The sequence below is a fragment of the Tubulanus polymorphus genome, chromosome 1 (assembly GCF_964204645.1).
Source record: "Tubulanus polymorphus chromosome 1, tnTubPoly1.2, whole genome shotgun sequence".
Taxonomy (NCBI): domain Eukaryota; kingdom Metazoa; phylum Nemertea; class Palaeonemertea; order Tubulaniformes; family Tubulanidae; genus Tubulanus; species Tubulanus polymorphus.
In genome coordinates this window covers 9361004-9381481 of record NC_134025.1, presented here as the reverse complement: position 1 = coordinate 9381481, position 20478 = coordinate 9361004, and the positions used below count along the sequence as shown (strand labels likewise).

General features: G+C 37.1%; 3 protein-coding genes across 3 annotated transcripts; 2 read left to right on the top strand and 1 right to left on the bottom strand.

Moving 5' to 3' along the window:
* The first annotated feature begins 1014 nt into the window (after positions 1 to 1014).
* LOC141900917 (papilin-like) lies at positions 1015 to 12944 on the top strand. The gene is given in 37 exon segments (XM_074787995.1): positions 1015 to 1149; positions 1291 to 1348; positions 1455 to 1557; positions 1641 to 1771; positions 1850 to 1970; positions 2059 to 2145; positions 2225 to 2388; positions 2474 to 2606; positions 2693 to 2816; positions 2886 to 3096; positions 3180 to 3368; positions 3449 to 3628; positions 3706 to 3885; positions 3967 to 4108; positions 4238 to 4452; positions 4542 to 4788; positions 4863 to 6449; positions 6538 to 7089; positions 7195 to 7371; positions 7454 to 7648; positions 7719 to 7889; positions 7979 to 8164; positions 8282 to 8417; positions 8495 to 8601; positions 8689 to 8928; positions 9013 to 9195; positions 9280 to 9477; positions 9556 to 9732; positions 9812 to 10009; positions 10113 to 10301; positions 10499 to 10645; positions 10731 to 10841; positions 10930 to 11053; positions 11133 to 11293; positions 11431 to 11709; positions 11789 to 12061; positions 12378 to 12944. Coding segments are annotated over 37 exon segments (7836 nt in total). The 5' UTR covers positions 1015 to 1132; the 3' UTR covers positions 12521 to 12944.
* A 395-nt stretch (positions 12945 to 13339) lies between these two features.
* Positions 13340 to 14668, bottom strand: LOC141915175 (uncharacterized). The gene is made up of 2 exons (XM_074806606.1): positions 14533 to 14668; positions 13340 to 14248 (listed from the first exon to the last, which is right to left on the bottom strand). The coding sequence occupies exon 2, from the start codon at positions 14232 to 14234 to the stop codon at positions 13485 to 13487; it is 750 nt and encodes a 249-aa protein (XP_074662707.1). The 5' UTR covers positions 14235 to 14248; positions 14533 to 14668; the 3' UTR covers positions 13340 to 13484.
* A 744-nt stretch (positions 14669 to 15412) lies between these two features.
* On the top strand, positions 15413 to 20317 carry LOC141914973 (prolyl 4-hydroxylase subunit alpha-2-like). Its single transcript, XM_074806325.1, has 12 exons — positions 15413 to 15708; positions 17501 to 17658; positions 17889 to 18211; positions 18304 to 18355; positions 18449 to 18594; positions 18686 to 18859; positions 18950 to 18999; positions 19086 to 19185; positions 19341 to 19436; positions 19680 to 19748; positions 19847 to 19943; positions 20081 to 20317. Exons 1-12 carry the CDS (start codon positions 15476 to 15478, stop codon positions 20158 to 20160), a joined length of 1578 nt encoding a protein of 525 aa, XP_074662426.1. The 5' UTR covers positions 15413 to 15475; the 3' UTR covers positions 20161 to 20317.
* Positions 20318 to 20478: the final 161 nt, after the last annotated feature.

Sequence of the window (20478 nt, the reverse complement as noted above, 5' to 3'; positions counted from 1 at the left end):
AGTCAAATAGAAATGGCCACCCTGATAGATTTGACTTTTGGTGAATTTTGAGTCATACTTGGTTCTGTATCATTGAAAGACAATTTGTTAATAAAAGTGCAGTTCTTGCTATTGAATCCACACATTCTACAAAATATTGAAGATTCAGGGCCAACAGAAATTAGACATTTTTAGTAGGACACCAGCTATTCAGGCAAAGTCTAAGATATCAACTTTCATATTTATATTATTCTGATGTTTTCTAGTGCAAGTACTTACTGCATAAACATTTGTACATTAACGTTGGAGTTAGAATAATATTGTTTATCTCTGTTATCAAGTCTAGTAATAAAAACATAAAAATCATTCTGCTTCCTCAGTTACACACACCACTATGTGTTGTGATTGAAAACAGGATTTAAGGCCAGCTGCTTACCCCAAATACTGAAAAAATATGAGATCTGAGTTTGTTATTTTCTATGACATGAAATTTTGGCGTCTTTTAAGTTTCAGTGATTTTCAATTCTCGGCAATCGGTGAAAATGGGAATGATTTTCTCGGAAAACTGTCATTCCGTTGTCTGCTCAATTCTAGGGAGCAAAAATACTCATTTGTGGATTTGTAGTTTTGTTTCGCGAGGTGGTTTACCAAATTAACCACAACCGGAAGACATGGAGACCAAATTATTTTTATAAACCAAAGGAATGTACTTCTTGTAATAGTGTCAACTATTTTGGGATTCTTTTAAGTAGTGGGATTACTGTTTTAGTTTTCATCATTCTAGTTAATGAGTACTCGGTATATGAATTTTTTTCAAATGCTTTATTTGTTAGGGTATATTTTACCGATCGTGGTATGATAGAGAGGAAATGATCAGAAAAACATTTGATTGTATGTCATGAAATCGTTATTTGAAATTGATAAATTGATGAAATGACACAATTCTCCTACTATTTACAGGAATTCTACCATCACGATAATGGGACTCCACGTGAAATTTAGCAGTTTTATGATAATAACGATCGTACATCTAGTTATTTGGTGCCCAAACTTTTTAACGATATTTGCCAATATTGATGATGGCTGGGGACTGTGGAGTGATATCAGTCCTTGTACAAGGTCCTGTGGTGGTGGAGTGCAATTTCAACAAAGAATGTGCAATACAACTGAGTGAGTTATACTTTTCCTTTGTGAAACTAGTTTTTTACTGAATGAGGTTCCAGTCATTTTTCTTATTCTATACGACACAGCTTTTTGTGAGAAGAGCAAAATCAGATGTTAAGATTTTTTGTATCAATTTTTCTATTGCAGAAAGGGTGCCCAAGGTTGTGTTGGCCCAAAACGTATTTATAAATCTTGCAATCTTGAGGTAGAACTATGTTATACACTGGATGGTCAATCATATTTTAGAGAAGTTTCATAATACAGTAAATCTGTATTCTCTTTAACTTATACACTCCAATCATTATTTTTAGCCATGTCAAGATGGGACACTAAGCTTTAGAGAATTACAGTGTACCCAGTACAATCATGTGTCTTTTAACGGAAGATTCTACACGTGGATCCCATATTATGGTGGTAAGTCACATCTTTAGCTCTGTTTTATATAAACTATATCAGATCAGAATGAAATCAGTGATTTTCGATTTGTCACCTTGCAGTTGAAGATCAATGCGCCTTGTACTGCTTCTCAAAAGAAGAGAATTTCTATTCTCGCTTGGCGGACAGAGTTATCGATGGAACGCAGTGTTCTCCCGATAGTCACGATGTGTGTGTGGAAGGTGCCTGCAAAGTGAGTAGTGTTTAAAGTGAAAGCAAATTGTTTTCCTTAAAACGAATCCCTAAATCATCACAATTTGGAATATCATAGGCTGTTGGGTGTGATCGGATGTTAGGTTCTGTTGTAAAGGAGAACAAATGTGGTCAGTGCGCAAAAGGAAACGATACTTGTAGGACAGTAGCTGAAACTATTAAAAGCAACTTTAAGATTGGTAGGAAAGAATTTTCTTGTTATCGGTTCAAATGAAATGAAATTTCAATAACTAGAAATTATGTTTTCTGGATTCATCATCATTTTAGGTTACAATGATGTTCTGTTACTTCCGAAAGGTGCAGCATCAATTTACATCGAAGAAAAAGATACTGGCACTACTGGAAATTATCTCGGTAGGCCTACATATCATAAGATTGTACCTTGGACGAATTTTCATAGATCACTAACTAATGCATGTTTATGATTTCAAAGCGATTCGAAATAGTTTGGGGCACTACTTTTTGAATGGTAACTGGAGAATTGACCAAGAGGACAACAGAGAAATTGCTGGAAGTTGGTTTAAGTACCGACGAAATGTTGAGTCTTCTCAAACATTGACGGCTAAAGGTCCACTTCAGGAAGCTCTTTACATTATGGTAAGAAAATCTAAAAATGATATACCCATTAGAATTTCTCGCAAGAGATGAAAGAGAATGAAATAATTCACTTTTTTTCTTGCAGTTGCTTTATCAGGGTAATGGAGCTGAGATAAAGTATGAATATTCCGTTCCGGTTTCTGAAAACACTGATATCACGACAAACTTCACCTGGCTTGCTGAACCATGGTCTGAATGTAGTGTCTCATGCGGCGAGGGTAAGAATTCTAAATTTCATAAATCTTTTGCATTAAGATCTCTAGAAGAAAAATTGACCCTTAGAAATTTTCATCGATCTTTTTAGGTGTAGTGAAGCGCTCAGTTCATTGTAGGTCGAGTCTCGGAGTGAAAGTTGAATCTCATTTGTGTAATCCGCTTCTCATCCCAAAAAATACCTCTACATGTAATTTACAGCCGTGTCCTGCTAGGTAAGCAAATTAGTTTATATTATGTTTAGAATTTGGAGTCCGGATTGCGCATCTTTATGTTTTGCATAGGTGGAATTTAAGTCCATGGGGAGAATGCTCGGAATCATGTAATGGCGGCTATCAGTTTCGAAAGATATTCTGTGAGCAAGTTCGTGCTGGCATTGCGATGGCAGTTCAAGATCAGATTTGTCTACAGACTGAGGGAACACGTCCAATTTTTCAACAAAAATGCAACGTCAACGTCTTATGTCCTGCGTGGGATGTTGGACCATGGTCAAGGGTATGTACCCACTAATGTACCACTAAACATGTGTGCATAAATGACAAAAACATATGTTATTGTCGCAACATTTTTCATTCTAGTGTAATACTGCTTGTGGGAGTGGTATTCAATCAAGAGTTGTTGTCTGTCGCAATCCAGTAATCAATAATTCAACGCTAAGAATACTTTCAAACGATAGCTGTGATATGAGCATAAAACCAGAAATGGTTAGAAAATGTGAAGCGCGGCCATGTGAAGGAGTTGAATGGGCTGCTACTGAGTGGTCAGATGTACGTATATTTACAAATTCCGATCATGGTCATTGAATGAAGATATAACATATGATAATTGACCATTATTTCTTTGCAAGTGTTATGGAACTTGTGGTTCAGCTGTCCAGTCGAGAGAAGTGATATGTATAAGTAAAACAGGATCTCAACAACCAGACAGTCGTTGCGTGAAACAACAGAAACCCGAAACATCACGTCCCTGTACGAACCCAGAAAGTGGCAAATGTAAAGGTGTTTGGTATGCCTCAGAATGGAGCCCGGTAAGTATTTCTATGTACACATATTCCCACTTTTAATAACATTTATTCAACTAATTCTTGTATCTGCTATGTTTTAGTGCTCAGTTACATGTGGTAGTGGAGTACAGCTAAGAAATGTTGTCTGCATATCAATCGAAGGTCAGAAATTTATACGGCTTCCTAACAGCGCTTGTTCAGCAGACAAAAAATTGAACATTGAACAAAAATGTGACAATCCAGCATGTGATCCAGGCTGGTATGCTGGTCCATGGAACAAGGTATCTATTCCTAAACTCTTGAACATATCCTTTTGATTAGTTTCCGATCTAGTGATTTCTGGAATCTGTTTTAAATTCTAGTGTTCAGCATCGTGTGGAGGAGGCCATCAATCACGAACTATTATGTGTATTCATGAAACGAAAGTTGTGCATCGAAGTAGATGTAAATTTCACCGTCGTATGTACTCAAAACATTCATGCAATGAACAGGCTTGTGATGAAGGTAATGTATTTGACAAATATCTTTTAGATTTATTTTCATATTTAGAATGTTAGAATCAAGAGCACCCAATGTCATGAGCTAATGTCAATTAGATAATGACTAGTAATGTATGCTGTTTTTAATGTTCAGATGATCTGATCATGATTGGAGGATGCATGAATAGTCTACATGGTTGTTGTCTAGATGGGAAAACAGCTGCTCTCGGAGATGACTTCTACGGCTGCCCTGACATTAAAACTAAGCTGCAAACATCTTGCCACACATCCGAGTACGGATGCTGCTTGGATGAAAAAACGTTTGCACAAGGGCCATTTAATCAAAATTGCCCAGCTTATTCCTGTAATGTAAGTGATATTTTCTTGAAAGTACTTTGAAAATCTTCAAAAACCAAGGTGTAAACAGTATTGAAATGTATTTCTGTATCTTGTATCAGGACACTGAATATGGTTGCTGTTCAGATGGACAAACTCCTTCAGGTTTAAATGGTCATGGATGCCCAGACTTAGTGCCCTGCCAGTATACAGACTATGGTTGCTGTGCAGATGGTACGACCCCTGCAACTCAACTAAACGATGCTTGTTTTCATATTGATAATCAGAATGAAGCAATTGATGAAAGTGATGCTATATGTATGAGTTCTGAATATGGTTGTTGTCCTGATGGCTTTACAGAAGCTAAAGGTAAATTATTTGGAAATCTTAGGGTCTTAGAAGCATTGAATAAAGAAATGTATGGGAAATTCTGCTTATTTCAGGACCAAATGGCACCGGATGTGATGGTGAGATCATAATTGAGGTTGATGAAGGTGAAGAGGCATCTGGTCTAATGTCTTGTGAAGATAGCAAATTTGGATGCTGTTTGGATGGGTTTACACTCGCTTCAGGCATTAACATGGAAGGTTGTGATAGTACTGCCGAATTAATGAATTGCACGGATTCGATTTACGGTTGTTGCCATGATGGAGTTACTTGGGCGAGTGGTCCAAACAGACATGGATGTACAGAACATTATGAAAATAGAACTATACTTGTAGATAGCAATGGAAGTCGAAATGTTGAAACTGGAAATGGCACGTTTGAAGTATATAATGTTACTGGCGAGATTTACCAAGCTGTCAATTTTAGTGATATCTTGAACCAAACTGCAGCAATTAAGACAACCATTACTCCAAAAATATTCATAGTTGATTGTAACAACACTAAGTATGGCTGCTGTTTGGATGGTAATACAACAGCTCTGGGGCCGTTACATTTTGGATGTCCAAATTTGACTGTCTTTGATGAAAATGTGGCTCGGAATGCAACAAATGATGAGGTGTTGAAGAATTCAACAACAAATGAAAATGTTACTCTCAAATCTGATCCTTTTGGAGAAAATTCGACTAAGTTGGAATTTAATTTGACCGCACCTTTTATCGATGTGAACGCATCGAGTCTATACAATGTCTCTGAAAGTATTTTGCCAGCTATGAACACCTCACTCTTAAGTTTTGGAAATGAAACATTCACTGATTCAACCCGAGGTTTTCAGAATGAAAGTATTCCAGTTACAACTGCCAAGCAAACATCTCAAATGACAAATGTCAGCGATATCTCTCAACATTATGAAACAAGCCTAAACCCCACATCATCCAGTGAAGGTTTCGATATAAATTTTGGTTTAGGAGAAGTAAATTGTTCATTAGATAATAAAACTGACTGTAACAGAAGACTAAATGTGGATTCAATATTTGCTAATGTTAGTGATGCGAATACTACAGAAATTCAGAAGAATGTATCTATAAACATTGTACCAACAACTATTTTCGATCCAGACAATGGTACAAATGATTTCAGTATTGGTCAACCAAATTCTACCTCCAGTCAATTCAATACTACTACTACTACTACTACTACTACTACCACTACTACTACTACTACTATTGAATCAACTGCGCTAGTTAATTTTACACATACGCTAAAAGTTAATAAGACTTCATCGTGGGAAGCACAAACAAACAGTACTATTTGGCCCTTTGATGAAGATTCAGCCTTGAATCAAACTGATATCCATTTGACTGCTACTACTAATTTGTCAGTTATGGGAGCAGACAATCTTACTTCTATGATAGTCACTGATGCCGTTACAACTCCAATACCCACTAGCAATACCACCAGTCTGATGCCAGTAATTGACTGTTCTAAATCACTGTTCGGCTGCTGTCCAAATGGCATTGATGTAGCTCTTGGGTTAGAACAAGAAGGATGTTTGCCAGAGATCATAACTGAACCTGAGTGCTTCAATACTGCATTTGGATGTTGTGATGATGGATTTACAACAGCCCTCGGTCCTCTAATGGAAGGTAAGTCTTATGTCAGCACAATAAATTTTCAAGATTAAATACAATTAGATTGTAAATGGGTCTATTTTTCAATCATTTATATTTTCAGGTTGTAGTTCATTTGTAGTAGTGATGGAGACATGCATTACTTCACTATATGGATGCTGTCTTGATGGTGAAACTCCAGCTCAAGGGTACGAATATGAAGGTTGTGCCAATGAAAATGAGCCTGCATGTTTGAAATCACAGTTTGGTTGCTGTATGGATGGACAAACTGCAGCTGCTGGTCCCAATTATAAAGACTGCGGTGGAGACTGTAAAATTCAAGAGTTTGGTTGCTGTCCTGGTTTAGACCAAGCTGCTGATGGACCCAATTATGTAGGATGCCCTGGCGTAGCATCTTTAGGAGGTGAGTTTTGACTTTCTCTATGTGCTAAAGCCTTTATTGTGGCCTTGAATCTAATCTAATTATTGTCAACTGTAGATATATGCGGATTACCGAGTCAAACTGGTCCTTGTCGTAATTTCTCAGTCATGTGGTATTACGACATGTACTATGGGGACTGCACACGATTTTGGTATGGTGGATGTGAAGGAAATCTCAACAGGTTCCCTGGTAAACTTGAGTGTCAGTCGAGTTGTCTACACCCGGAAGGTATTGGTAAGTAAATCTTAGGTCTTAGTTTCCTATAGAATAGCATATCGCTCCTTTGGTCTATTCCAAATCATTATATTAAACGGATTAATCATAATTTTCTTGTTTTAGATATTTGCCACTTGCCACCGAAGATCGGCGATTGCAAGAACAGTATTCCTAGTTATTTCTATGATTCGGATACAGGCTCATGTGAACTGTTTAGGTACAGTGGATGTAATGGTAATGATAATCGCTTTGAAGCTTCTGACGACTGTGAAAAAAGATGCGTTCTACCAAAACAACAAGGTAAGAAGGAACATTCAGGGCATATCTGTATTTGTGCGTATCGGTATCTGTGTTAAACCAAATGTATTTCTACACCATCTAGATGCTTGCACTTTACCAAAAGTCTCTGGTCCATGTAAAGGCAGTTTCAAACGTTGGTACTACGACCAAATCAGCAGTAAGTGCGAGGAATTTTCATACAGTGGATGCAAGGGTAATGCCAATCAGTTCTTCTCTTTGAGTGAATGCGAAAATCGATGTGGTAGAGAAGAAAGGAAAATGGATAATGATACATCGGGTAAGAGTTACAGGAGTGATGTTATTTCAAAATGTGAAAAACTAGCAAACACATCTCATGTTTTCTTCAGCCATTTGCGATCTACCCATGGAAGAAGGTCCATGTACGGAGACGTACAAACAATGGTTTTATAATGCTGAAATCAAGGAATGCCAGCCATTTAATTACGGAGGCTGTGGAGGAAATGACAACAATTTCAATTCAAAAGACATCTGTGAAAATGAATGTAAACCATCAAAAGGTAAAGAAAAAATCTACCAGTAACAATTCCAGTATTTTTCTCTCAATCTGATTTATATTTTGTGTCAATGATTTTCTCAATTGTTTTAGATGTATGTAAATTACCAGAGCAGACCGGTCCGTGTCGAGCATACCTTCGTCGCTGGTTATATGATCACGCGCAAAGTAAATGCGTGAAGTTCACGTACGGCGGATGTGGCGGAAATGGAAACAATTTCGAGACAGAGACCGATTGTAAACATCGCTGTGGAGTCGAAGACTTGAATACTAAACCAGGTTTGTACATACGTCTAAATTTCCTGTCGTTTTCCATAAAAGTTTGAAAATTATGTTACGTAACATAAAATTTAAAAAAACAATACCGGGTAATTATCATACTATGCACTATTCCAGCCACTCAAGATGCTATTTGTACGTTAAAAGTCGAACCTGGTCCATGTATCGGGCAACTTCGAAGATGGTATTTTGATCGCATTGAAGGACGATGTAAACAGTTTCAATATGGAGGCTGTAGTGGTAATGCTAACAGGTAGACATTTGTTTGCCTATGTTTTAGTCTTAAGCGTTTTGTTTCATATTTGTAACTAATTGTGTAATTGTTTAAAGATTCTTCACTGAGGAACAATGTAAAACAATGTGTCCAACAGTGGAAATCAGCACACTGAGCATTCCCACTACTCCAGAGCCGCCTGCTGTATCTACTACTCTTCAAGGTTTGTGTTGACTGTTGTATGAATTATCCTGAAACATGCCATGAATATTTGATCAAATTGACTTACATGAATTTTCTTTTTTTCAAGATATATGTACGCTTAGACGAGATGAAGGCCCATGTAATGGCTTCCATCCGGCGTGGTATTTTGATGATTCCGGTAAAACTTGTCGCAGATTCTTGTACAGCGGGTGCGGTGGCAACAAGAACCGATTTTCATCGTGGCAGGAATGTGAACAGAAGTGTTTGAGTTCAACGACATCAGCACCAGACTTGGTAACATCAACGTTAGATATTCCGAATAACAAAACCTCAACTGGTCTATTGGGTAAGAATATTTAGACTGCGATTGATAACACATGGTTATCAACAGATTTAGATGAAAATAAACCGGTGCATTAATCAATTTCAGCGTTTGATTTGTGCTCTGAATCGGTTGATTCGGGACCATGCGATGGGACGCTCGCACGATGGTATTACGATAGGGTGGACCAGACTTGTAAACAGTTTACTTATGGCGGTTGTCAAGGAAATGCCAATATCTTCGACACAGTTGATGAATGTAAACAAATATGTGTGGAACGAAAAAAAAAATGTGAGTAAACACACTTTTTACTTTTAAAACATTATTCTGATACCTGTATTCTGTAACCATTCATAATCTTTGTTTCGCCTTTAGTGGCTGAAATTTGTCACCTACCGAAAGATCCTGGCCCATGCAAAGCCTTACTTATCAGATGGTACCATGATCACTCAACAAAAAGCTGCAAGAAGTTCTTCTATGGTGGCTGCCCGGGAAATGAAAATCGTTTCCAAACGGAAGCTGAATGTTCAGTCGCTTGCTTAGCAGACGATAGTCTTGTTCCTGTTATTCAAGGTAAATTTCACAGCGTTGAAATGATTTGGTCAATCCTACTAGATTTTCTAAGGCATTCCTTGAAATTTCATTTTACAGACATTTGTCATCTACCCATGTCAGCTGGTACCTGTGGAGAATCATTGCCGAGGTGGTACTTTAATTACATGTCAGGAATTTGTGAGGAATTCAACTATACTGGATGTAATGGCAATGGAAACCAATTTAAAACTTACAAAGAATGTCGAACTTCATGCGCTAGCCAGCATATAACAGGTAATTTTATCACGAATTTACCTTCACTTGTAGAATATTTTTGTAAAATTTCTGACAAAAACCTTTCATTTTGCGGTAGATGTTTGCCAACTTCCGAAAGCAATTGGTCCGTGTCACAAATATATTCCGAGGTGGTACTTCGATGCGAGGTCTGGTATTTGTAAACAGTTCATGTTTGGAGGCTGCCATGGAAACAAGAACAGATTTATGTCAGAAAGAGAATGTCGCAAGTCATGCCAATCTCGGTCTATCCCCAAAAATGGTATATCAACTACAGGTATAGATTGGATAATATATTTGTTTTGCTAAGAACTAAGATTTTCCAAGTTTAAGTTGACTTCAACTTACTGGATGAAATTTTCTATGACACTGTTTTTCAGCACCGTGTCCTACTCTTGAGTGCAATATGCTTTGTCCATATGGCTATGTACAGGAAGAAGGATGTAACACTTGCAGATGTCATGACCCATGTTCCACTGTAGTCTGTCACCACAACGAACAATGTGCTGTAGAAATATATCAATGTCTTAAGGAACCATGTCCTGCTCCGAAGGCTGTTTGTAGATTGAGTAAGTTGCTGTATGATGGTTATTACAAAATTTATGCTGGCGCCACTTTGAAAATTAGTCAACTACATGTACCATCGTAATATGTGAAGAATTTTGGAATATTCTTTAGGTTTAAGTTCTGTATTTTGTGTGTTCTGTACCATGTTCTGTAAGTTAAAAGCGGATAGTTTAACTTATGACTGTAAATTCCTTTTCAGAGGTAAAACCAGGAAAATGTCCTCCATTAGAAGCTGATAATGTGGGTATGTGTGCTTTGCTGTGTTTGAGCGATGCAGAATGCGCTGGAGATGGAAAATGTTGTTCGAATGGATGTGGAAATGTTTGCATGCCTTCTCTCATGATAAGTAAGTATTTTCAGGTTCTGAAGTAAATGAAATATATTTTCTAAAAGCTAATAACTGAATCAATTTTTTGCTATATTTCAAACAGAGAATCTCACCCGGCAAGTGGAAGAACAAGAGATCTGTAAGAGGTCAATCTATGGATGTTGTTTGGATGGAAAAACTGCTGCTAGCGGATATAATCTACGTGGCTGTCCAGGTATCTAAGAAAGACTGATGATTACTCATCAACTTACTCAATCCATAGGACTAAAAACGTCTTTCTTTTATTTTCAACCTTTCCCCAGAAAAAGCCCCTACTATCATATCAGAGACAGAAAAAAGTATCCTAACAGTAATGAATCAAGTGGTAGTATTACCATGTCAGGCGATTGGAGCCCCGAGACCTATGATCACTTGGTACAAAGACGGGTAAGTAGAATCTTATAATAATTTTAGAAGTCGGGTTTCGGGTTTCTGATCACTTTAATTTTCGATTTCTTTATTTCAGTATTCCGATAGTAATGATGACAGGTAGTTATTACAAGAAACTGAAAGGTGGATCTCTGCAAATATCTGAAGTAAGCACATCGGACGCAGGATTCTACACATGCAGGGCGGCTAATGGTGTGGGTAAACCTGATACGAAGAACATCGGACTCATCGTTCAAGGTACGTACATTAAGACTGAAATAATTTGCTTAATGTAAACTTGACCTAGGTTTTCATAGATTAGTATAGTATCGCTGCTTATTCCTTTTGGAGCTGTAAACATTACGAAATTTCCTGTTTTCTGTCTTTTGTCACAGTACCCACAAAGATCGGTGAAATGCAGTTGACACTATCAGCCGCACCGCGTAATAGAGTCGTATTAGATTGCCCGGCTAGTGGCGTTCCACGACCACAAATACGATGGTTACACAACTATCAGACAGTCTCTGGTAAATGGGGAGAGCGGGTTTACAAATTAGCGAATAACTCTCTTAAGATACAAAGCGTAGAAGTCGACGATGAAGGTGAATACATATGTGAAGCTTATAACGGAGTTGGCGAAGTGCAGAGACAATTAGTTTCACTAACAGTTTCAGGTATGCGAGTCATTTGTTATTTTCGTATGTTAAAGCGATATCGATTCTTATGCGATACTCAATACTATCTGTATTTCAGCTCCGCTTCATGCATTCATCGGTGTCCACAATACCTCGTACGTCGAAGGTTCCGAAGTTACGTTGACCTGTAACGTGACTGGTTATCCGGTTCCGGAGATAACCTGGTATAGGATGAATAGCGAAGGAGACGTGACAACTCTGGTTCAGTCGTCTCGAGGTGTTATCAATCTCTACAACGTCACAGAAGACGATGCTGGTGATTACACTTGCAAAGTGTCGAACAGCTTGGAGACGCTCGAAACTGTCACTTCATTTCAAGTTGAGAAAGATAGTAAGTACTGGCAAACTTAATTGTTAATCCAGAAAAGCAAGCTCAGTTATACGTTGATGAATTTATAAGTAAATAAATCAATAAGTATGTAAGTTAATAAGTAGATAAATAAGAATATGTAAGTAAGCAAATCTTACCCATAGTATCTAGTTTCATATTTGTTTCATATGGGTTTCATATTTTTGATATATCTAAAGCTATCTTAAGCAGAATGTTATATTGGTAATTGGTGGTTGGTGATATAAGGTTCCCATTGCTACCACAATTGATTAAATGAAACAAGATTTAACTCCAGATAATCATGTTCTCATTTCAGAATCAGCATTGCCCGATGACTGCACGGATATGCCTAGATTCGCCAACTGTGCTCTTATCGTTCGTGCTAAACTGTGCAACTATAATGAATACTTCTCGAAATTCTGCTGTGCTTCGTGTCACGCTGCTGGCCAACTATCATAAACTATCATCAACATACTCTCCATAGTCGCTTCAGTCTCATCATGTAATTAGAATGTATTGCACTACTTCGATCACATTTTCAAAAGATCATAAGATTTTCTTTTTTAGATAAAATATGTAAATAGATATTAGAAATTAATGTACGCATGGGCTATTGTTTTATTATAAATCGGTGCTAAATGTTTCAATATGTACTGCCACATATAGACAACTGGAAATGCATTTATTTAAACTGAATCCTATTAAAAACAACATGTTCTAATTGAAATATGTATTCGTTATGCAATGAAAATCAATGTAAATATCTTAACTATTCTAAATTTACTTAAGATTGTATGAAAGTCTTTTTAAGCCATATGCTATTTTTCAACGTAAGTAGTTTTTTTTTTAATTTTAATTATAATGCAATCGGATTTATATGATACAAGTGTAACCGAATACGTACCCCTTTATAATTTAAGGATTTTATTTGTATTTGTCCATGATTCAAATGATTTTTTGTGCTGATTATAAATAATAAAATTTCATAAATCATATTTCATAAGTAATATTTGTTTGTTTTATTTTATCTTTAGTACCATTAGCAACAGCGAATGAGCAAAGTGAAAAGAGCTTTGTCTTTGATACGCATGTGAGGTACAATTTCAGTTTGGGTAGACTGACATTAACTGGGTTTTTACTCATTAACAATTTCGGTTGTTTATTCCCTTCATTATGAACAACATCAACAGATCGATTTGAACAGTAACTAACTATGCAATATCAAATGGCACTAAATCGTCATTTAATTCGGGAAAACTATACCTCGCTGATGTAAGGAACTGACTTCATTCATAAATGACACTTCTTATTTTCCTTCTTATCAAAATCATCAGCACAGTAAATTAAGGAATATTTACCACGCGATTCCAAATAAGTTGTCAAATATCGGGGAAAGGACTATATCCTGGTAACTGGATTGAATTCACTCGCTAACTGATGGTCTCGCTACAGTCGTCATTTTCCTAAACGATATCGGAGTCCCGTAATTAGTACATCTATCTACAGGTTTATTAGCCTGGTTTTTCAGTCTCATTTCTTTAATCATACTCCTCAACGCTTTCTCTTTTATTCGCGTGTCGTTTAGCTTATTGTTGCTCATATACGCCGGTTGTCCTAGCAATATGTCGTCATCTGGCGTTCGTGAATTCGCTAGGATGTCAGATATATGCGAATATGTTTCAGGTTTTTTACACGGAAAGTACGAACACGTATGGTTTGGGTCGAAAGCTTTATATTTGCACACGCCCTCCTCGACAACCTCCGAAACACCGTCCAATATTTTCGTAGATTCTTGTGAAAAGCCATTTTTCATTTTACATTCCACTTCATCTTCCGCAACAATCTGTACTTGCGTTAAAACGTCATCATCTTTCGGAAAATCCGATTTCCTTCTATTTTTCTTCGTTTTCTTCGACGAATTATTCAAAACTGCACCTTTATCACGCGGTATATCATCAAAAATGCTGCTAGGTATTTCCGACATATCTTTCATATCGTACCTGATATTGAACATACTCTTGTTAATTAAAAAAACCTGCTTTTCGAGATCCGAATTCATTTTTTGGACTTTTTCGTCTAAACAACGTTTTTCTTGCACATTTTTCATTCTAACTTGTAAAGCATTCCGTTTTTGTCTCTCCTCCATGGCTCGACTTCTGTCGTACACAGACATTTTCCCATCGATGTCTGGAATAGAATCAATTTTGTACAAGATATGATCAGTCATTTGTCCTCACTATATCGAGTTCCAGTAATCAAGTCTTCAGACATGCAATTAACATTCATCTAAAACCATTACAAAGCAATATAGCAGAATTATTCAAAGGGTTTTCCCACGATATATCAAGGGGTGTTTGTCAGCAATATTAACGTTATGTATGTACAATTATCAATTGATTGACTGCCGATATACCGGTAATTCATTTATAAACCGAACTAATAACTGATCGAAAATTCGTTAAATCACTAACCTCAGATAATCGAAGTAGTATTATCAGAATCGAATCGTGTCAGGCTTCAATCAATTTCTAGTTTGGGCGGCAGCCATCTCGTTAGAAACAGAGGGTTTGTTTATGGATACCGGTTCTTCAAACAGCACTAGCACTGCAATACTGCGACAGTACTCCGCTTAATGTCTCCTAATATAACAACCTATACAACGACACGCGACAGTGGAAAATCGCAGGTGTAATTGTCTACCAATAATCCGATTTCCCAGGGTTTTCATTTCAGATGTGTTCTTTTAATCATTTTCAAGACAACGAATTCAGACTCGACTTGAGCAAATATTGTTCGGGCAAATAGACTTTTTTCAGGCGAAACAAGCAGATAAGAAGAGCTGTTTGTTCAAGATTTGCTTTGGAATTTCATAGACGGAGATTCATGACTTTTTTCTTTTGTATATTTGTCTATAAAAACCCGACTAAAATACAAAATATATATATACTGGATTTGTAGTTTCTACAACAAAAAAACAAGACTGAAATACAAAATTATACACTGGATTTATAGTTTCTATAACAAAAACCAGACTGAATACAAAATTTACTGGATTTTTAGTTTGGGCGCATTTGCATTTAATCTTAAATTCTAACATCCATTGAACGCCCATTTGACGTCCCTAAAGGTTGATATTGGGACCTGAACGATAATGAGCACTCGGTTATCAGATCTGGAAACAAAGAGCAGATTAATACACGCATGACATCGAAATATGGTACTTCGTCAATATCTCAATGGCACATGTGGTGACGACGATTTCTGTTCAACAGCATCTGTCACCAAATCACGACTAAAGCCACGACTAAAATCAATCAGCCAGTAGTTTCATATTCCCGTACAGCCTATGGACACGTAGCACTCCCGTACACGTAAAATCGCTGCGGGGTCGAACCTTTTTTTGTTTCATCAAAAATGGCGAAAGACTTTCGACAATTCGTTTTGTTGCCAGTCGCGGTCGGATTAATACTAATGTGTGTTAGTCAGATGAGCCAGTCGGTAGAAATTGCGCCGTCTGAAATGTTAAATAGACGCCTGGTTTACATGGAAAACGAGTTGATAACATTTTCTAATTTGTTTATTCACGCGGAAAGATTCGATACTGATTGGGATGACGATGATGTAAAAAACATGACACAGCTCAAAAGGTATGCCTTGTTAATGATATCAACATAAGAAGTCTATTCATTAAATCTGAAAGTTCTGAATTACTCAAGCATGTTAGTATTAGACACCTTGCAAAATGTACCTAATTGTGGATACTTCGCAGTAGATTTGTTTATTTTCATCCCGAAGGATGAATTTGATACACATTCTCTCAGAAATTGCATCATTAAGTCGATGAATTTCGTCAAAAACATCTAAAATGGGACCCGCTTGTGGTATTATGTGGGATTATCCAACGGATGCTCTTTCTTTTCAATTGGACCCCAGCCTCCTATTTTTTTTCTAGATCCGCATCTCAAATACGGGCGTAGGATCAGCCTTGCAACTCGAGTATTTTCAGCGTTGAGTCAGTCGACATCGACTGCTGCGATTGCAAGCGACGCCAGTTGCAACGAGTCGTCACGGCCGTGTCGCGTATATGTTCTTTTTTCTGCGATGCTATCACCTTCCCAGTTGCAAGCAGTTTCAACCGCTGCAGTCTTGACAGAAAATAGTTGCACGTCATCGCTGACCGCAGTCTCGGCTTAAAGTCTGGCGATCATCCTTTTTACGCGATAAGGTGCTGCCGCTATGCTCATCGTTAGCGGATTTTTTATACACTAATAGAATCCGTCCCTGGCAATCTACCCCTAAAGCGAAAGTAATGATTGCCAGGGGTGGTTGATATTAGTGTATGAGAAATCCGCACCTCTCGGCAGCACCTCTCGGTATTGTTAGTTATGAAAACTGCAATCTCAATCGACCCACATCGACCCACGCATTCCACATTTTCGAACACATCTAAAATAATTTCAGCCATTTTGCCTTAGTTTTAAGTAAATCGCTGAATATTTTCAAAACTACTATACGTAGACTTTTTCCTTTTTAAAATCATTTCTTTTTCTTCATATTTTCCCAATATTCCTATCACTCATTATGGTCGTTTTTTTATTGTAATAAGCTCATTATTGTTTGAAAATGGTGCTTATTATTAACGGTGAGTATTTTTTGATTTTAAAATAGGGATTGTCCCCATTATTCATTTATTTGGCTGGTAAATTTTGTTTGATTTTTCGATTGAGTGTCCCTTACAGACCCACCACACCTGCCGGGAGCGATACAGGGGGTTTGATTTTGAAATCGGAAATCGAAGTACAGATATAGATGTGTGATCGGCGGTCGAGTTAACAGAATATTTTCAAATCGAAGTACATAATTGGAAATTCAGTTCCGGTTCATCCAAACAATCTTCCATTCAGACTGAACCGGCAAGCGACTGATTGGGATGAATTTTTCTGGTTGCCTAATTTAATACATTGAGATTCTGGAAATAGCTATATTACAAGGTTGAAGATCATTTAGTCCATTTTTATATTTTTTTGGTCGTTTTCCACGTGTAAATAGTCCGATAGTTTATTGTGTTTTTTTTTCTCGGGTAGATGTTGATGTAAAAGTCCTCTAAGTTGATGAGTATTAGTTATACTCGATACATATTAAGTTAGCTTCCATACGTGATTCAAAATCTTTTGGGAAAATTTGAGAAATGAAAATGAAAAATGAAGAAAAGAATCTTTTGAGAAATGAAAAATGATACTGAATCATCTCAGGGACGGTCTCTCTTAGTCGCTAGCAGTTACACCAACGTAGGCTTTTCTAATGACTGACAGAGACCTACACTCGCCCAAAAAATCCACGGCTGTACTCGATTCGGTTTTATTGTAGAAAAGTAATTACGAATGATTGTTTTTCGATAGTTGTGTTTGATAATATTTGGTTGTTTTTCTTAAAATGTAGCTTTTTGGAAACGAATCAAGCTCTGAACGAACATACCTCGGAGCATATGTTGCAGTATACTGCGCATCCTATCGGAGCGTACATTCTGACGAAAAGACTTGTCAAAGAATGGACCGATAAATGGGAAATAATGAAGCGGCATCGACTTTGTCGAGGAGGTAAAACATGAAGTCTATTCAAAACTCATTGCGAAAACTAGAAGGGTCCGTGAACCGTTATGTAGAGAAAGTTTGTGTAATTCTTATCAAGTCCTTGGAATTTCAAGTCCCTTGAATTTTGCCTTCGCTTTTCATTATATCCTCCCGAAACTTTCTTTCTATTCAATGGACATTCGCACCGTTATCTGTTTAAGATATTAATATTGTATAACTATCTTCAAAATCTTCAGCTATACTCGATAAATTACTCAACATTTTCCAATCGATGCCGAACGAAAAGGATCTGGAGGAGACCGTTATCTATGTGTTGCGCTTGCAGCAGATATACGGCCTCAAAGTGGACGACGTGGCCAAGGGAAAGATCGGTGACAACATTACCGAACCTCTTTCGCCTGAAGATTGCGAAATCTTCGCCCAGCGCGCTTTGGACATGGAAGACTATCTTCTGGCACTTGAATGGTACGAATACATTGCCAAACTCGGCCGAGAAAATCCGAAGTTAGAACGTCTGACTGTTGTAGCATTGGTGAGAATAGGATCCATCTACTACCGAGTGAGTATTCGTAATCGATAGAATAAGGTTTACCAGTTTGATATGATTTGCATCGATCTTTTTGAAACATCGAAATCTATTTTGTATCGCAGAATAGGAATTATGCGAAGGCCGTGGAATTCACGCAAAAGGCTCTGAAAACAGGTATGAAACATAGTACGAAGAAATATTTTTTGCTACGCTAACACATATATTCGATAGTCCAATCACCATTCGTATATTTCTATTTCTATGAAGATTCGACGAACAACGCTGCAAAGAGGGCTTTGGAATTTTATCAGTCGGCTAAAAGATCCGATGAGGCGATACCGATAAAACCAAGGGTACCGAAAGCTAAAATCAATGCCCTTTATGAATCAGTCTGTTCGGGGAAGTTGACGAAAGTAAGTTTTCTTAAGAAAAAGAAATATATACTTTAAAATCTTGCCATGAGCTACTATGTGGCTATGTTTCTATTGTTTTCTTTTTTTAAAGAAAAATAGTGTTACCTCGCATCCAGATTACAATTGCTTTTTGGCTCCTCGCTACCGCCGCGGATACGTATTTTATAAAGTAGAGTATGCCCACCGAAATCCGGATATCTTGTATTTCCATAAAGTCATCAATCAAAAATTCATGAGGAAGCTGTTGGTTGTGCTCGACAGAAAGGTATGAGAAATTTCAATTTTAACTGCCGTTGATTCGAAATAAATCAGTACAATGTATCTAATTTTTCAATGTATTAATTTTTCAATCCAGTTAACCGAATCGGTTTTTTCTGACCATGGATACACAAAACAGAGACACTGGTAGGTGTTTTAACGCTTTACGCACGCTTTTGCAAAAGCAGCATTTAAGAAATAATGTATATGCGTATTTTCTAAAAATTTTCCAGGGCTATCATTTCGGACGAAAGCCGTCGCGGCGAAAAACTTAACAAATTATTTACTACACTGACTGGTATTGACTATAAGCTATCTCAAAGCCCGTATGTGGTGGGTATAGGTTACATATTCATCAATATCAACGTAATACATGTTTGAAAAGTCTGTATGTTTAGAGAATAAGAAACTATTTATTCGACCAATTGTCATTATTCAAATTGATCATGTAAAATGTAGCCTAATTTCATTTTTTTGGTGTCGAACAGGCATTCAATTTTGCGTCTGGTGTCACTGAGGCTCCATTTGTTGACTTAGAAACCGTTCAAACGCACGGAAAAAATTCGACAACATTTATCGTGTTTGTAAGTAACTATGATAACCATGTAGTGCGGAAAAACAGGATTTAATTCTATAATTATGGGTTAGAATTTGAATATAAAGATAAACGCCGTTGAGTGCAAGGACAGGTTCTGTATTGAAGGAGATTTGAAGAAACTCAAAACTTTACATTAGCCAATTTCAGTGCGAATACTGCGACACTTTCAGGGAGAAAGTATCCGATAGACATAAGGGTTAAGATGTTTACGACATGTTCTATATTCTAGCTGAATGACGTACTTGCTGGAGGTAATATAGTATTTCCGTGGTTAAAACTATCAGTGAAACCAGAAAGAGTTAGTATCAAAATATGTACTCAAAGTGAAACAAATTGTCTTGACAAACATCAATTCATAAGCTTTCGTTAATATTTCCTCGTCAATTTCTTTTGCAGGGATCTGCTTTGTTTTTCTATAACAATAAACCCAGTGGTATTGTGAATAAAAAACTGTTATGGGGTGAATGTCCTGTTATCATAGGGCCTAAATGGGGTAAGAAAGACAAATACGGTGCTAGATTTATCTATATACAATACATGTATATCCGCGGTCTTTTCAGTTGATACATTATAGACTCATTTCCCGGAGCTTAAAGGTGCTATAAAAATGTCGTCTTTGTTTCAATTCAGTTGCGCACAAGATTTACAGAGAATGGGAAAACGATCCACCGAAACATGGCAACTTAATGTTCGATTTATGGGATTTATAGTAGTATAATTGGTTATAGATCGTGCTGCTGATTTTTCAAACTGCTGATTAAAAGGCGAACAAATATTCACTATTAATTGATCAATGTGTATTAAGGACTGTCGAGGCTGCTTATGATTACTACTTAATCTTACTTAATTTTTTCCGTATCCGCGTTAGTTCCGTCATTTTAAATAATTTATATGATCTTGCGTAGCTATGATTTAAATAAAATTTTGAAAAGTAACATACGTATTGTTGATATTTAGCGCTAATGACGTCATCAATTAGTATGTTTCTGGATGGACGTCCTAGTTTAGGATGACAGTTTTTCGCCAAG